This window comes from Psammomys obesus, unplaced genomic scaffold (assembly GCF_907164565.1).
Source record: "Psammomys obesus unplaced genomic scaffold, mPsaObe1.curated_primary_1811, whole genome shotgun sequence".
In the NCBI taxonomy this organism is placed as follows: Eukaryota; Metazoa; Chordata; class Mammalia; order Rodentia; family Muridae; genus Psammomys; species Psammomys obesus.
The window spans coordinates 1,224,914-1,241,381 of record NW_026596125.1 but is presented as its reverse complement, the minus strand read 5'-3'; the positions used below and the strand labels follow the sequence as shown (position 1 = coordinate 1,241,381).

At 45.1% G+C, this 16,468-nt stretch overlaps 1 protein-coding gene across 1 annotated transcript in view; it reads left to right on the top strand.

Annotated features, from left to right (window-relative positions):
* Window positions 1-16,468, top strand: part of Tll2 (tolloid like 2) — a 108,003-nt gene that overhangs the window by 42,407 nt on the left and 49,128 nt on the right. The window contains exon 3 of the mRNA XM_055591659.1: window positions 5,701-5,775. Within this exon, the coding sequence (XP_055447634.1) occupies window positions 5,701-5,775 (75 nt within the window). The remainder of the gene's footprint in view (window positions 1-5,700; window positions 5,776-16,468) is intronic.

Sequence of the window (16,468 nt, the reverse complement as noted above, 5' to 3'; positions counted from 1 at the left end):
AGAACATAAAGCTCGTTTCAAAATCACCAAACAGAGACTTCCACAATGGTCACTGAGGCCTTTTCCAGTCATGGCTGGGCTTTTTACGAGTCTGTGGGATCATGCTGGATTCTATCTGAATTATTATACTGGGCATTATTTCCTAACCTGTTGTTTGTGTTTTCATTTCACATTTTTATCTTACATGATGATATTTTTCCATTCAGGAAATATCTGAACTAGTTTAAAAGGTTACAGATTGTTCTACTGTATTGTAATTTGTCTTAGCACTCCCCTATGAAAATCGGAACCATTTAAATTAACATTTAAATCAGGTAAAGTTTTCTTCTGTGTCTCCACTGATTACATAATTTGGTCAGGACCAGATGCTGTTTGAATTATGCAGCTCTCTCCTGCTTTATTTGTTGTTTCATGAACTCGGGAGATGCTACAGCCAGAAAACAGAATGGATGGCACTCCTCAATAGATGCTACGATCTATTTTTAAGGTTGAGATGAACAACCCTTGTCCTCCTGACTATTCATTCCTCAGCGCAGACACCTTGAAGACATACCATAGCCTGTTTCAGAAGGCCTTGACTTGTCTTAATAAACTTACAAAAAGCTACCGGTTTATGTTCCTCTTCTACCGGAACTGTAGCAGAATTCCTGTCATTATTCCCTTGCCAGGATTAAATCATTTCATTAACAAAATCTGGCAATGATCTTTTAACTCATTTTCCCTTTCCCTTCTGTAGCATTTGGAATTTGAAAGCTACTTGGCATGGGATTGCTCAAGATCACACATTGATCACCATAGTGATCGCCTTGTTTGTTCTTGGATCAGCCTTTTAAAGGGGCTTTGCCTTTTTTTCCCTGATGTGTACTTAAAGCTTCAGTGCAGCAGTTGTGTTTTGCTAGTTTTCAATGGAGTTGTATGCCCACTGGGCCTTGTCTGGGGCATGGCTTAGGCACATATATCCTGGTGAGGGTGAGGGTATGCAGTCAGGTATGGTTTCTGGACTCCGACAAGCCAACCTTGGAATGGGAATGCAAATCCAATTACTGGTTCGTGTATTACAAACCTCAATTTTCTCTTAGGCAAAATGGACATAGCATCACTTCTCTGGAGGACTGCTGTGTGTTAATGGACCATTGGACAAGACGGCGAGGTGTCCCCAGCGTTAGCCCAGTGTCAGTGTTATCCCTGACAGGTTGGCACTGAACCCCAGTTCCAGCCACTGTTCCTATGTCCTTCTCAGGACTTTGGCTTGAAGTTTGGGGTCTTTGTTATTGTTTGCACATAGGTGTCCCCTCTCTTCACTTAAGTCTCGGCTCACATGCCACCTACCATCTTTCATAAAATTCAGCTACTCTTTTTTCAAAGTGTGTAATCCCTCCCCAAAGTGAGCTCATTGTTTCCGATAATCCATTAGAACTCAGACACCATGAAGGCAGGCCATGCGGGCAGGAGCCTGCACCCTGTGCTGCCCAAGGCAGGTGCCCAACAAGATTTTCTGAAGTGAATGGGCTGCTGGTAAACTGCTTTCTAGGATCTTGTGCTTTTTTTTTAATTCCTTCTTTTGCTTCAAGTAAATCAAAGGCATTTTCTACTATAATTATCTAAAGGGGCACCCTAAAATAATCTACAGTTAAGAACAGTAGCTATTGTGTTTAAGAAAACTAGGGATCAAGTAATGTTATGCTTTAAGAATGAAGGCTAGAAGGAATAATTAAAGTTTTGTTTATGCATTTCCATATTAATGAATATTCATCGTCACTATTATTCAAATGGGCAATATTGATTTATGAAACAAGGCAGCACCACCTTGGGGTTTGAAGGAGCCTGTTTCTTCCTGCCTGGATGTGTATCGCTGATATTTCATTAATTATGGTGAAAGGGCGTTGTGTGTACATCAGTGTCTAGTATGATGCATGTAATTAAGGTACTTTTTGTGGAGAGCGGAAGAAAATTGGACTTTCCCAAAGAAAAGCAGCTTGCTCCTGAAGTTGCTAACAGATTGCTTCTTAATTGAACTTGGGAGGTGAATTATATGGTGAATTAGAAAAAAGAACAACTTGGAATTCAGTGAATTGCTCCATAAAGGAAACTGTGGGATTGAATTGCAGATGCTGGTTAGAGACATTTCAGTCTGGCCCCATGCATCACGGGCCGTTGACCTCCGCTGTGTTTCAGAGAGAGTTTGGACAGGCCAAGCTCTCTTTTCAAGGCCTGGAGGGCTTTCTTTCCCAGAGACCAGCTGTAAGCCTGGGTTTCTTATGCAAACGAGACAGTTTGAATAAACCCCTGTGACTAATGAAATTTACAAGGCTTTGCATATTGTTACACTGAAGAGGTAATCAAACAACGGCCAAATGTGTGAATGAGATATATTTGTGTGTATGTGTATGTGTATGTGTATACATACCTGTGCATATGTATGTACATGTGTGTATGTATATGTACACACATACACACATACCCACACATACACACTCCTTTTTTGTCTTGCAGTCAATTCCTTAGGAAGAATATACCCGATAGTATAACTGGACCTACTTGCCCTGAGTCTGCATCAGCTTGCTTCTGTTTTTGGTTTGCTTATTTGTATATGTGTGTAGACATGTTCATGTGTGTTCATATGCATATGGAGGCCAGAGAACAAGCTGAGGTGGGGTTCCTCAGACACTGTCCTTTTTTTGTCCTTTGAGACAGAGTCTCTCTCACATGCTTGGAGCTTGCCAAGTAGGTTAGACTGGCCGTCCAGTGAGCCTCCGGGATTGCCCACCTCAGCTTCCTCAGTGCAGGGTTAGCTTGCCATCACGCTTTCTCACATGGATCCTGGGGTAAACTCAGTTCCTGGTGCTTGCAAGAGAAACACCTTACTGACTGAGTCAGCGGCCCAGCTCCTGTCTTTCTTCCTCTCCAGCACTTACAGCTGCAGCCCTACCTGTCAAGGAACTGTTTTCTTCATTTCAGGGTGACACAGCTTTTTCTGGAGTTCTGTTGGGTCTAACCCTGACATGGCATCTTCAGCTCTTAGTGAGATTGGAAGGAAAGGGGTGTGTTGTTAAGAATATCACACGAGGTCAGCTGGGCAGTGATGGAGTATGTCTTTAAATCCCAGCACTTGGGAGGCAGAGGCAGGTCTCTGAGTTCAAGGCCAGCCTCGTCTACAGGGTGAGTTCAAGAACAGCTAGGGCTACACAGAGAAATCCTGTCTCAAACAACAACAACAAAAACAAAGAACACAAAAACAAACAAACAAATATATATATATATATATATACACACACACAAAGCATACAAGGAGCTGGAGGATGTCTCCTTAGTTTGTGGCTGCCACCATCACTGGCGTTTCAGTTAGCATGGATTCTTTCAGACATATCCACCTATGTGTTTCTCCCAACTCTAAAGCTTTTTACCCATCCCTGTCCCCAGCATCAGAGAGCCAAAGGAACCAGAGAGCCCTACCTGACTCCTCTACCTGCTGTAGAACCCAGTGTCATCTGGCTACTGCCATCAGGCTCAGCCTTCACCACAGCCCCAGCCTCTACCGCCGCCCCAAATGCCTCCATCATAACCTCTAGCTCATCTGAACCAGGGCTGTGTCCGGACATAACTTACAGATCTTTCTTCCTGTTCCTGTCCTCGCTTCACTTTTGGGAAGCCGAACTGGATGAAAGGGGCTGGTATCTACGCTGGGACCCCACTGCTGTAGATGCTTAGTTTACACCTCAGCTCTCATGTCTCCCTTGTGTCCAATGTTAACAGCTCCTGCTATGCAAAAAGCAGATGCAGTTGCATGTCTCCTGAATCCTATGTAGGATGCTCAAAATAAAAGATGAAGTCCAGAGAATGCCTACAGGGCCCCATACTAGCTGGTCTTGCAGCTGGTCACTACTTGGTCTGACAGCCACGCTGCCACTCTCTGTCCTTTTCATTCCATTCCTGGCATACCCAGCTCACTGCTGCTGAGCACATGCCCACCCCAGGGCCTTTGCACCTGCTTTTTCCACCCTTTGGAATGCTCTTTGTCAGATATCTATAGGCGCTGCCTCTTTTCAGACTTCTGCTCTTCTTTCCTACGTGACATGACGCCCTAGAATCTGCCTTTTTCTTCCTGTCATAGTTAACCACCAGCAGCCAGCTTAAATCCTCTACTTCTGTTTGCTCCTTTTCCCCCTCCATCAGAATATAATTTCCTGAGGTCACCTCCCCAGCAGTAGTAACAGAATCTGGCACATAGCAGGTGTCGGATGCATAGTTCCTGAATGAACACATACCTAAATAAACCCATTACCTCATTTGGTCCCCGCAGCAGCCCATTTGACAGACGGAGGATGCTAACGCCCAGGTTCTCGGCAGCAGTTGCGCAGCCTCTGGGGCGGAGGCTGAGCTGGAACCGGAGTCTGGCGGAGACCCGCCCCCCTCTCACTGCAGATGGCACATTCCTGTGCTGCAGCACGGCTTCATACCGTCAGGATTTCCCCTGACCTTTAGCCGGAGAGGAAATGATATCGCAACTGGAATACCCGAGGGCCGGGAGCTGGCAGCGCAGACCCAGGCAGCTGCAGGGGCTGTGTGAACACATTCCGAGCTGGCCAGCCAGGCAGGATGCAGGGAGTCTCCTGTCTCCTTCTGGTGTTGGGGTCCTTTCTCTACAGCCCTGCCTGAGTCACAGCGGTGGATGAGGCAGCCTGCCACTCAGGAGTTGGTGAAGGGCCACACGCTGCCGTCATTGGTGTGGACCTGGATACAGGCTACCCGTTAGGCAGTGTGGTGCCAATGTAAGCCTTTATCAGGCAGTGGCGGCACAGGTTAGGTTTTTGACCAGGAGGCCATGTGCTGAGGCAGGCCGCCCTGGGCTGGTTAGCATGCACCTCAGCCTTCGTTTCTGTAAGGTGAGGTTATACTGCACCTAGCCCGGAGTGTTCTGATGGGGGCAGAGGGGCTAGGGAAGGTTGCTTCGCAGGCTTCAGGTTTCTCAACTAATGCAAGAAATGCCTTCCTGTTGATCAGTAGCTTCTTCTTTGGAGGCTTTGGTATGGTTTCATGGTCACTGACTGCATCTCCTGGTTCCCTACCCAGCATCCATTGATGACCCTCTCGCTCTCCCACAAGAAGCTCCATTTTTCCTGTCAGCACATGCCAGTTAGGACTTGGGGATTCACATCTTCTGTGTGAGGTGAATGCTGACGGGGTGGCTAGACATGGCTCCCCACGAACACATTTGATCCTCACTGCCCTTGCTGTACAGAGTCCAGTTTATAGAGAAAATTCGGCAGTTTTCTGTAGAAGAGTCTCTCTGTGGGGAAACCAGAACACAGAGAGGAAGAAAGCCCAGAACAGTGAAGCGAGAGTTCCATCTGGAGTTCAGTGGCCATGCTGTGCTCCACCTGCATGCACCTGATTCCAAACTCCTCTGTGAATTCGCTCATCTTCTCCCGGATAAGGAACTGACCTGGGACTCCCCATGGACTCTATGAATTCCATTCTGAGCATCCTTGACTGACAAAGGAAGATGGTAGTCTTACTAACTTATCAGTGGTTATTAAAATAAAACAAGCATTTGTTGACCCAATAAACCTTAGATAGTTGGCCAAATCCTTGCTGCTTTGATTGTCACCCAGCGGCAGGGTTTGCTCTCTCAGCACTGCTGAAACGTGTGTCCTTAACCCTCTTTTTTTTTTTTTTTTTTTTTTTTTTGTGCTCCTTCAGGTGGGCTTGAGGAGCCATCTGCAAGGTGGCCAAATGCTCCAGCCTCCAATACCAGCATCCAAGCAGCAAGAAAGGGTAATGTATGTGAGGCCCCACCAGGCCTCTGGGGACCTTTCATTTCATTTTGCTTTCAAACTGTGGCAAAACTTGATAAACAACCTAAATCAAGCACTTTAACCATTTCAAAATGTACTGTCTAGTGGTGTTAGGTACCGACAATGTGGCGTGACCTTCTGCATCTTGTTCAGACCTTTATCATCACTCCTTGTACCTATCAGTTGGTACCATCACGCCCCAAACCCAGCTTTGGGTGTCTTTTCTGAACCCTGGAACCTCTGTGTCAGCAGCTGGCTGGGCGTGTGCCTGGCCAAGCAGTGGGCACAGGGAAGTGTTCCGTTTGGTGGAAGTGGGGGAGGCTGCATTGGGGGTGGGGGAGATGGGGTATAAAAAGCTGCCTTGCTGTGGGGATTGGCTATGGAAAGCTGTCTCTCTAGGGGTGGGTGGGAATTGGGTATGGGAAACTGTCTTGCTGGTTGAAAGGCAGGGTCTGTTGGTTGGAAACTGCTGGAGAACTCTGCCTTCTAGATTTGGCTTTTTTCTCTGGTAGTTTGTGTGTAAGTTAAAGGCCTGAGAAGAGGGTTGACAAGATTCAAGGAACTCTGTGTTTCAGAGAATGGGAGGGTCCATGAGGCAAGAAAGGAGAGTAGATCTGGGATAGGGGTGATTGACCATTGTAGACTAGAGTCCTTTGCTGCCCAGGGAGGGATGAAGGAGACAAAGGACTGCTTGGCCTCTCTACCTGTGAAGGTTCAGAGGTTCATGGACCAGCAGTCCTAAGAGCTTCTGATGGTGTCTGGATATATCTTAATCTTGAAGAAGCGTTTCCTGTTTAGGGAAGAGCTGGAGCTGACTGGAGAGCAAAGGAGTAATTTTTAAATGCTAGAATCCTATGTTTTAAGAATGCCTCTGTAGGGATGAAATAGAAATCAGTATTTGTTACAATTTGTGATTTTGGTTTAATATCATTTCATTATACATATGTAAATATTTAAGACCTCATATGCATTCACAAAACTGTACAAATGGCCTGATATCACCATGTACTATTCTTTAGCATTGCCCTTTTCCCCTTATTTTGGCTACCTCCCCCGAACCCCTGCAATCACCTTTCTCTTCTTCCCCGATAATGCTATTTCTTCACTTCCCTACATGTTTTCCTGCATTCATTTATCTTGGCATATGAACCCATGAGGATATGTATATATAAACATGCACATCAGCATGCATGCATGCATAAGTTTTGCCATTATTTTGTAAAACATAGGCTTGAGGCTTGCATTTTATGCACATTTTAATGCATCATGCTTTGTCACTGATTTGTGGGATACTCATCCAATGTAGTTGTGATTAATTTATTCCTATGAGTAGTTGCAAAGTCTTCTTAGTGTTTATCGAATTGCTCCCTTATTGTCAGCCTTCACTCCATTTCTGGCTTTTTCTGTGAATCATGCCTGCAACAAACATCCTTGAACACATGCCTTTATTTACTTAGCATGATTTTAAAGACTTTTTTCAAACTATGTGTATTTCTGCGTGTCTCTGTGTGGGTGTGTAACTATGGGTAGGTGCCCTTGGAGAGCAAAAGAGAGTGTTGGATCCTCTGGAGCTAAGAAGAGAGATGACAAGACTTGGGGGACTACATGTCTCAGAGAAGGGGAGGGTCCACAAGGCAAGACAGCAGATCTGGGGCAGGGGTAAAGGGCTATGTAGACCAGAACTGTGGATGATCGTAAGTGGCCTGATGTGACCTGGGTGGAAGCAAACAAACACAAGTCCATTGCAATAGCAGTATTCTTAACCGCTGAACCATCTCTCCAGCCCCACTTAGCATGTTTTTAATAGATGTTGCAATATTGAGTGTCTACAGGAATAACAATCCATGTTTCCATAGTAACTTACAGGGTTATCCCTTTCCCCAGAGCCTTACTAGTACCAGGTATTTTTAACCAATAAGCAATAACTTATTGTGACTTAGTTTGTGTCTTTCTCTGGCTGCTGGCGGCTGTGAGCATCTTTCCAGTGTTTGCTGGTGATCTGGCTGTGCACATTGGTGTCCACCTCTTTGTAGCCTTCCCTTATTTTCTATTTTTCTATTGGGCTGCTGATCCCCTTCTTCAAGTTTTCTTCTTTTACAGAGAAGCAGACTCTTCACCCTCCCCTGCCCCTGCCCCTGCCCCATCATGCTGCTTGGAGAGCCTGCATTTGTTTTCAGCTAGACATCTTGTGGCTGGGGTCATGAACAGACAGTCCCCTTAGAATCTCCTCTATCTCTCTCCCTCTCTCTCTTTCCCTCCCTCCCTCTCTTTCTTTTTCTCTCTCAAACCTATTAAGTGCAGTGTATTGACTAGTTACTCTTGGGTGTGGGGCTTGCCCTAGGTCATCGTTACACCCTTAAAGAAAACTGACTCCCTTGCAGCAGCTATTAAATGCAAATAACTTCTTGGCTATGAATGGGACCCTGTGCCCCACCCCACAGTGGGATTTTTGTCTTGCCTGAGCTCATGCAGGTCTTATTCTTGCTGTCACAATCACTGTGAGTTCACACATGCCTCTGCCCTGTTGTATCTAGAAAACAGTTTCCTTACAGTCATCCATCTGCCTGGTTCTTCAAACCGTTCTGTTCTCTCTTCCGCAATGCCCCCTGGACTTTGTGGTGGGGCTTGAGGGTAGAGGGAATGCGCTATAGACATCCCACTGAGGCCTGAGCACTCAGAAGTCTTTTCGGCTCAGCACATTGACCAGCAGTGAGTTTCTGTGTTAACTGCAAGAAGTTTCCCTGATTCGGCTTGAGAGGCAGGCTAATCTATGAATAAAGCAATAACTCATTAGGAGTTATTTTAATACTACGGCCTTTCAGCAGAACTATGTTAGCAGATTCTTCCTTAGGATGTGTTTTCTAACCACGGGTTCTTGGTCCCAGTCACAGTGCCAGGTATGGGTTCCTACTCGTGGAGCCGGCCTTAGATCCAAGCAAAAAGTGGCCGGTTACTCCCATAACATTCATGCTGCTGTTGTTAGTGGGCATGTCTTGATGGTAATTGTTGTAGCTAACAAGGTTCTTATCTGGCTGAGGAAGACTATGGATTACTTTTCTCCCCTGGTAACATGCCTAGCACTTCACAGCATCATGAAAACTAGCCTGTAGGGATGACACTTTCAGGTCAGTACCTTTTTGATTACTCCATGTTCAATGTTGCCAGTATATGGTGGCTTTCACTTCTCAGGCTTCAGGAAAACTCAGGGACACTTTATTTGGTTGCAGACAAGCACATGGTGGAAAAGATGGATCACAGAGTGTGGGGAAACAGCTGGAGAGGGTTTGTCATAACACCGAAATGGCACACGTGCCGTGTTGAATTTTCTCTTCCATATTTATGTGATTTACTGTTACATAAAACCCATCCTTGAACTTAACTTCATACGATGACATTTCTTGATTCTGTAGAGTGACTGGGCTCAGTGCAGTGGCTCTTCCCCTGATGTCAGCTGGGATCACTCACTTGACTGCATTCTGGCAGCTAGCTTGGGCTAGATGGATCAGAGCAGCTTAGTTACTCTCTCTCCTCCCATGGTCCAAGTCTACAGCAAGGTGGCTGGCTTCTCAGAAGGGGGAAAGCATGGGAGAACTGTCCATTTGGGGCCTGGACCAGAACCATAGTAATACTACTTCTGCCACATTTAACTCAAGTCAAATGTCCAAGTTCAAGGAGAGGGGAGTGGATTCCACCGAGCGTTAACATTGGTATGGGTTCACAGAGACCAGGGCACTTGCTGGTCCATGTGGGGCTATCATTACTTCTCATGTTTTCAGCAATAGATAGTATCAGGGTATTTGTATTTACTAGTTTGGGGGGGGGGGCATAAAAATCACCCAATCAATTAAGTGATCAGAGTCGGAGACACTTGGGTTTGAATCCCAGCTCAGCCTTTTAGTAGCCATGATGTTGACTTATTCTAACTCTTCATTTAAAGCTTGGACAGAATTAGAAATAGTCATACAAAGTGCAAACGTTAAATGTGCTTAACTGTGTTAGCTCAGCTTTCCAGATTTTGTTTTGTTTTGGAGACAGGTTCTCAGTGTGTAGTCTAGATTGGCCTCGACCTCAAGATCTTCCCGCCTCGGCCTCCCTGAGTTCTGGGGTCGCAGGTGCACTCCACCCGGTCCAGCTCCCCTCCACTTCTCTCCACCCCTCCTTCCCCTCTAGGAATGACTTACCAGCACGGAGAATGCATCATCTACCCCTGGACTGAGATCCCACAGCTGTTCCACAGCTGCACAGAGGACAGGAAGGAATAAGCCTCCTGCAGCCCATTAAAATTCTGCCTCTAGTTGGGCGGCATACAGGATCAGCACTGAGCAGATGTTGAATAGTTTTTTGTTTTGTTTTTTTTTTAAGCAGGATGAAGATAACACTTTCCCCTTCCTTTCCACTCACCTCTGAAGCCTGCTAGGTCTACAGTGCTGCCCCTTGAATGACCCTGACTTGTCCAAAGAGGTCAATGAATGTTGAGGCTAGGTCCAGCTCTCCACTCTACAGAATAGACAAGCAGGCCTTTAATCCAGGGAAGGAGCAAGACCACAAGGGTAAAGGCAGGTTGTTAAGCCTGTCCCTTTATTTCTTCCCATTCCATCCCTCTAGGACACTCTTGGATGCCTGCCTGGGTGTGGGTGGGGGGGCACATCTTGTTTTTATTTGGACTAAAGATATGAAATGCCAACCTTAAATTTCTCTTTAACTGCAGCCTTCCCTCTTTCTACAAGCCCAGAATGAGACTTCCTGAGCAGAAAGGAAATTTGGGGGGGGGGGGGGGGGTTCTGGGTTAGTTTTAGCAGAGGTTGGTTTCCTGATACTATGCGGCTGCCTTCAGTCCTGAAAGTGGGGATTTGTGCCCACAGCCTTGGGCTGGATTTCTAGACTGTGCACTCAACATTCCCAGTGCTCCCCTTCCGGGGAGCTGAGAGCTCAGCATACTCTCTGCAAGGGCACACTTGGCTAGCTGAGTAGAGTCTGATATCTAGAGCCAGATTCGTAAAAGAACGTGGTCCTTTTCCCTTTCGGGACCAAGCTGCAAAGCCCTTGTTCTGAAATGAAGAGTGGGAGCTGTTTGCACCCAAAACCAAGGATCATTCTGGATTTGTGGAAGACTGCAGGCTGCAAGGTTGTCGTTTCTTATCTTCGGTGCAAATAAAAACAAGATGTGCCCTCCCTGCCCCCGAGGCAGGCATCCAGCAGTGTCCTAGAGGGATGGAATGGGAAGAATGAAGGGACAGGCTTGAACAACCTACCTTTACTTCACCTCTGGGATCTCGTTCCTTCCTCGGATTGTTGCAAAACGGCAATCCCTATCCGAATGAACCCCTGAGTGTCATTGTCTGTGTGTCCAGCTATAACCACAGAGCCTGACTAACTTCAGGCTCCCATTTCAACTTGTTCTGACTGCAAATTCCTTGAACAGCTCTTCCTAACCACCAGTGATTGGCAGTCTCAGCTTGGTCCCATGCTTGTCCCACAGGCGTGCTTCAGGAAGTAGTCAGGCTCAGAGGGGAAGTTTGTGCAGAACCTCATGGGGAGTGAATGGCAGCAATTATCGTGAGCATTTATCTTAAGTTCACTGCCCCTAAAACTCTTAATCTCTGTCTTTGAGCTTTATCAGTGGTTCCCAAACTCCACTGAGCTTTGGCCTCAACAGGAGCTTTCAGAACTGCAGGTGCCTGGACTCCAGGCCTGTTGGGTCACAGTTTCTGAGCAAGGATAGATAGCTGTAGTTTTTAACAGCTTTCTCAGTATTTTTAGGGTGCACCGAGGTTTGAGAGCTACTGCATAGGATGATTTACAGCTCCCTTTTCAGCAAGGAACTGCTTTTGAGTCTTTGAGGAATGGGCATCAAAATGTGATTCTGGCCATTCCCCGTTGGGGGGAGAGTTTACTTCTGTTGTATGAGTTGCCACTTGTCTAATGTGAAAATTGCAGCTCTTTCCTTGAGGAGTTGGATCAGTCGCGTTTCTGTTTATGGCATGGCTGCACCTTCAGCTGGAAATGAAATACTGAATAGTAATGGCTGCTTCACTCTTTCGGAAGGGGAATTTAAATGGCCTGTATCCCCCCCCCACCCTATTTCAACCCCAGTGTGTTAAATCCTTTCAGATGCCCCCGAGCTCCTCTTGAAATGCAGAGCTCTTGGCCATAATAAATAATTACATCCTCCTATTTGGACTCTGGTTCCAGATAGTAGTAATCCAAGAAAATCCAATAATGACAGTTGCATTAAGATCCCTCTTCCAGGCTAAGCAGAACATCTGTTTAGACATATTTTTAATCGGCAAATGCTTCCTGTGTTGAGGCCTCGGCAAATTAAATTTCTCACTGGACCGAAGGGGAAGCTGTCATTCAATAAGCCATCTCTGGAAATTACACCCCGGTCTGTTTCCAGGTGCACTTAAGATTTTCCCATGCTGACTTGGCCACATGAAACCGGCCCGTTCAATGCTCGGTCACGTGTCCACATAGCACAGCTTGTCCAGACAACATGGGATGTCTTGGTGCTTGTCCCTCGAATGGAGAAGTATTTTTGCCATTCTCCAAAGGAGAATTGGCAGCAGAGGAAAATTAAGAGACTTGTTGAAAACCATATGGGATATGAATAACAGACTTCCACTTGCTACATCTCTGCCTGTGATTACTTAAGACAGGATGAGTCTCAGGATGTGAACATTAAGGGCTTCGCTGCTGCCAACCTTTTGGAGAGGTTTCCGCCACAGAACTGTTTGGACTATTGGGTTGTTTATTTTTAGAATGGCTTGTCTATTTGTTAATTCATTCATTCAAAATACAAAAATATTGAATACTGCCACCCTGGAGGCACTGTGCAGGCATCAAGAACAGAGCAACGAAGAAGCCAGCCACAGTTCTTGCCCTCATGGGTCTTCCAGTCAGCTAGACCATTTGAAATCTTGAAACAGTTAATTCTGTGTCTGGATAGCAAAATGCAGTAAGCTTAGGGGCAGTGTAAACAGGCTGGGTGAGCGTGTGAGGTAACAATGGACCTGAGCCTGACGGGAGGATGAGGTGCTCCCCACACCAGTGGGGTTCAGCCAGGCAGTAGATGGGTCCACAATTCCACATCCAGGTCTTTCCATTCTAAAGCAAACAAAAACAAACTAGGTTCCAGGTATAGTGACACATGCCTGTAATCCCGCCTCGAAGGAGGCAGAGGCAGGCGAATTTCCCCAAGTTCAAGGTAGAGGAAGGCCCTGTCTTTAAAAAAAAAAAAAAAAAAAAAATTGTTATGTGAAATTTCTGAATTTTTCAAGAGTTGGCTTCCAAAGTGAGATTTAAAAAAAAAAAAAAAAAAAAAAAAAATAAAAAAAAAATAATAAATTTTAAAAAAGTTGGCGACAAAAAAGAGATTAAAAAAAAAAAAAAAAAAAAAAGAAAAGAAAAAGAAAAACATTATGTGCCAAAAGTGTCCAGGCCAAATAAAACACATCTGTGGGTTGGGCCCATCCCAAGACTGCAAGTGTACAACTTCTGTTCTAGAAATTTGAGCAGTAAAACAGTTTCAGGCTTAAAATGTATTCTATAGTGACTTTCTAGGTGCAGAAATAGGGCCAGGGAGCTTCTAGGAAGCCATACTGAAGCCTGTGGGTGTGCTCCTCTGTCCACTGTGGGTGAAGCACAGCATCACGTTCAAAGAGAAGGCAGGTGAGTGGGCTGATGGGAAGTAGCAGGGGTTTCTTCAGAAAGCTTAGGAGGTGAAGAGGCTCACAGTGAAACTGGACTAGGACTTAGGGGTCCGAGCCGCTGTATTAACATCAATGGAATACCAGTATGGGCTCAGGAGATGTGCCCTTCATGCCATGTAAGGCAGTCAGTGGCAAATGAGCTTCCATAAAAAAAAAAAAAAAAAAAGAGGTCCTCAGAGGGCTCAGAGATTAGGGTGTAACCTTGTTGTCTGTCCCAGGCTCAGACGGGAGCAGAAACTTCTGCAAGAATTTCAGTCACAAAGTCGGTTCCTCATGCACTTGTGAATCTTCAGGCTTCCTGTATGGGAACCCCACAATTCAGAAATTGATGTGAAAAGTTCACCTGAGACCCATAGAATTCAAGAGTCCTGAAAAAAATACAAAGCAAGTTTACAGCCAGGATCCACAATGTATAGCACCCTTGTAGGAAGGCCCCAAACCTCTTACATATGGCCAACACTAAATGGTTCAGTAGGGTTTTTAATGTGTATGTATAAACCAACAGTAATTATAGGAAAAGCAGTCAAGAATTTGAGAGGGATTCCAGAAAACATGGGAGGAGTTGGAGGGAAACAGGGAGGAGCGGAGACCATGTAAATGGAGTAGTCATGTATTAAATTCCCAGAAAATTTTAAATTAAAAAAAAAAGTCTAGAAACATCCCTGAAATGTTAGAAACACAGGAAGTTAATCAATGAAGGAAAAGTCAGAAGACAACAAAGTGGAGAACTCACTCCAAGAATATGGCAATCAGAAGGAATTTTAATAAGTATGACTAAACTGAGGAACAAGCCAAAGGAGGAATGTAAAACAGAGGGTAACAGAAAGATATTGTTGAGAAGAAATGCTTGAAGATTTTCTGACTAGGTCTTTAGTAGGTTGCTACATCCACTGAAGTGAAGATAAGTGGTGTGCTGAACACAGCTGAAGAGAGACTAAGTGAAGTAGAAAATAGATGCCAGGAAGTCATGTAAGTTTAGTCACTCAGAGAAAGACACAAAATGTGAACACACACACACACACACACACACACACAAAGGTATAGAACGATCATGTCTAATTGGCAATCAATAGGAATTTTAGAAAGTCAGAGAAACTGGAGGGGGGACCAAACGAACTCAGGTGAATTAGACTTAGGAAAAAAAAATACTGTCAACTTAGAATTCTAAAATGTCCCAGGTAAACTTTTTCTTAAGGAGGGGGGTAAAAGTATTTTATAGATAAAGACTGAGAAATTTTATTATCCTCATGAAAGAACAATCAAAGTCACTGAAGAAAGTGATTCCAGGCTGGTGAAGGCATAGGTGCCGATGAATAGGAGGTGGATGAATTGGAAGGCACCTGCCTTGCAAACATACAAAACAGTGCTAATAGAGGCTACTGGGAATTTTAAAGCGCTTGACCAGCAACGCAAAAACTCAGTCAGGAGCTGTTTTAAGAGTCTCATTTCTCATAATGAAACCTGAGACTAGACGGATCTTCTAGTCCACTAACTCTTTATTTTCCATTCAGTTGTGCATGACTATTAAAACTGAAAACCAATGTTCATGAACAGAAAAGAGAGTTAAGGGAAATAAAAAGTAAGTATAGAAAGCTTTCTTTCTTTCTTTTTAAAAAATAGTTCTTCAAGACAGGGTTTCTCTATGTAGACTGGACTCTCTTTGTGTTCTCTTTGTGCCTCTGAACTCACAGAGATCCTCCTGTCTCTGCCTCCCTGAGTGCTGGGATCACAGGCATGCACCACGGTGCCCTGTGAAAGTTTTCTTAATCTAATTAAAAGCAAGAAAAAGACTGAAAGAAAGACAAAAAGGAAAAGGTAAGTGAGAGGAGGAAATCAGCTTGGGCCTGTTAATGACAGGAAAAGGAGCTAGACGCTTGATACTGAGAAGATCACACTCCCATGCAACAATCATCTGTGAAACAGGAATGGCTCTGGGATGGAGAGATGTCAGTGTTGAATGCTTCCTCGCTCTCACAGAGGCCCGTCCAGTTTCATTTCCTAGCACCCGTGTCTGGTGGCTCATAGCTGCTTGTAAATGTTCTTCAGGAAACCCAGTGTCCTCTCTGGTCTCTGTTGGCACCCACACATACACGTGGCAAGAATTCTCTTTCCTCTATCTCTCTCCTATAGACATAAATAAAAATAAACTTCAAAAATATGAGTAGAGATGGCTCAATGGGTGAGGCATCCAGAAAATCTGGATTTCACTTCCGACTCTTATTCAACTCTAGTAAGTTGTCCTCTGACCTTCACCCACATGCCATGGCCTTTGTCCCCACACACATACATACACGCACATCCACAGAATAAACAAACAAAACATAAGAGAAGAAAACTTAATAATATGAAAGATTTTTCTATTTTTAGCTTGCTGACATACTAACATACCCATACGGTCAAATGTTAAACAAGCCTTGAAACTCAAAACAAGTCATCCTTGGTGTGTGTGTGGTTGTTTCTTTGCTGGTGAGGACGTAAGATGGTGCGGTTGCCCTGGCAAACAGGCTTGTCATCCCTAAAAAGGTTAAACAGAGCCACTTGATCGAGCATTCCACACCCAGCACGCATGCGCAACAGAGTGGAAAACCTATGCTCACGGAAGCAAAGGTCTACGCGAGCGTTTGTAGTGGTACAATTTCTAATAACTCCTAAAGCAGAGGTGACTCAGATGTCTTACCAGGAGATATGTGAGCCGAATGTGGTCTGCCGCTGTGGAGGAATACTGCCTAGCCCCAAAATAGGGGGAAGAGCTCGTTCATGCTAAACATGTGGACGAACCATGAAAGCGAGCCAAGCGAAAGGAGCAGAGGCTGCTGTGGTCTGAGCTCCGTCACACCGAGTGACCAGAACAGGCACAGAAACCCAGCAGATGACGGGGTGGCAAGTAACCGGAAGTGACTATTAGCAGGGACGGGGTTGCCTTTTGCGGTGATGACAAACTCATACAAGCGACAGTGGTGATGG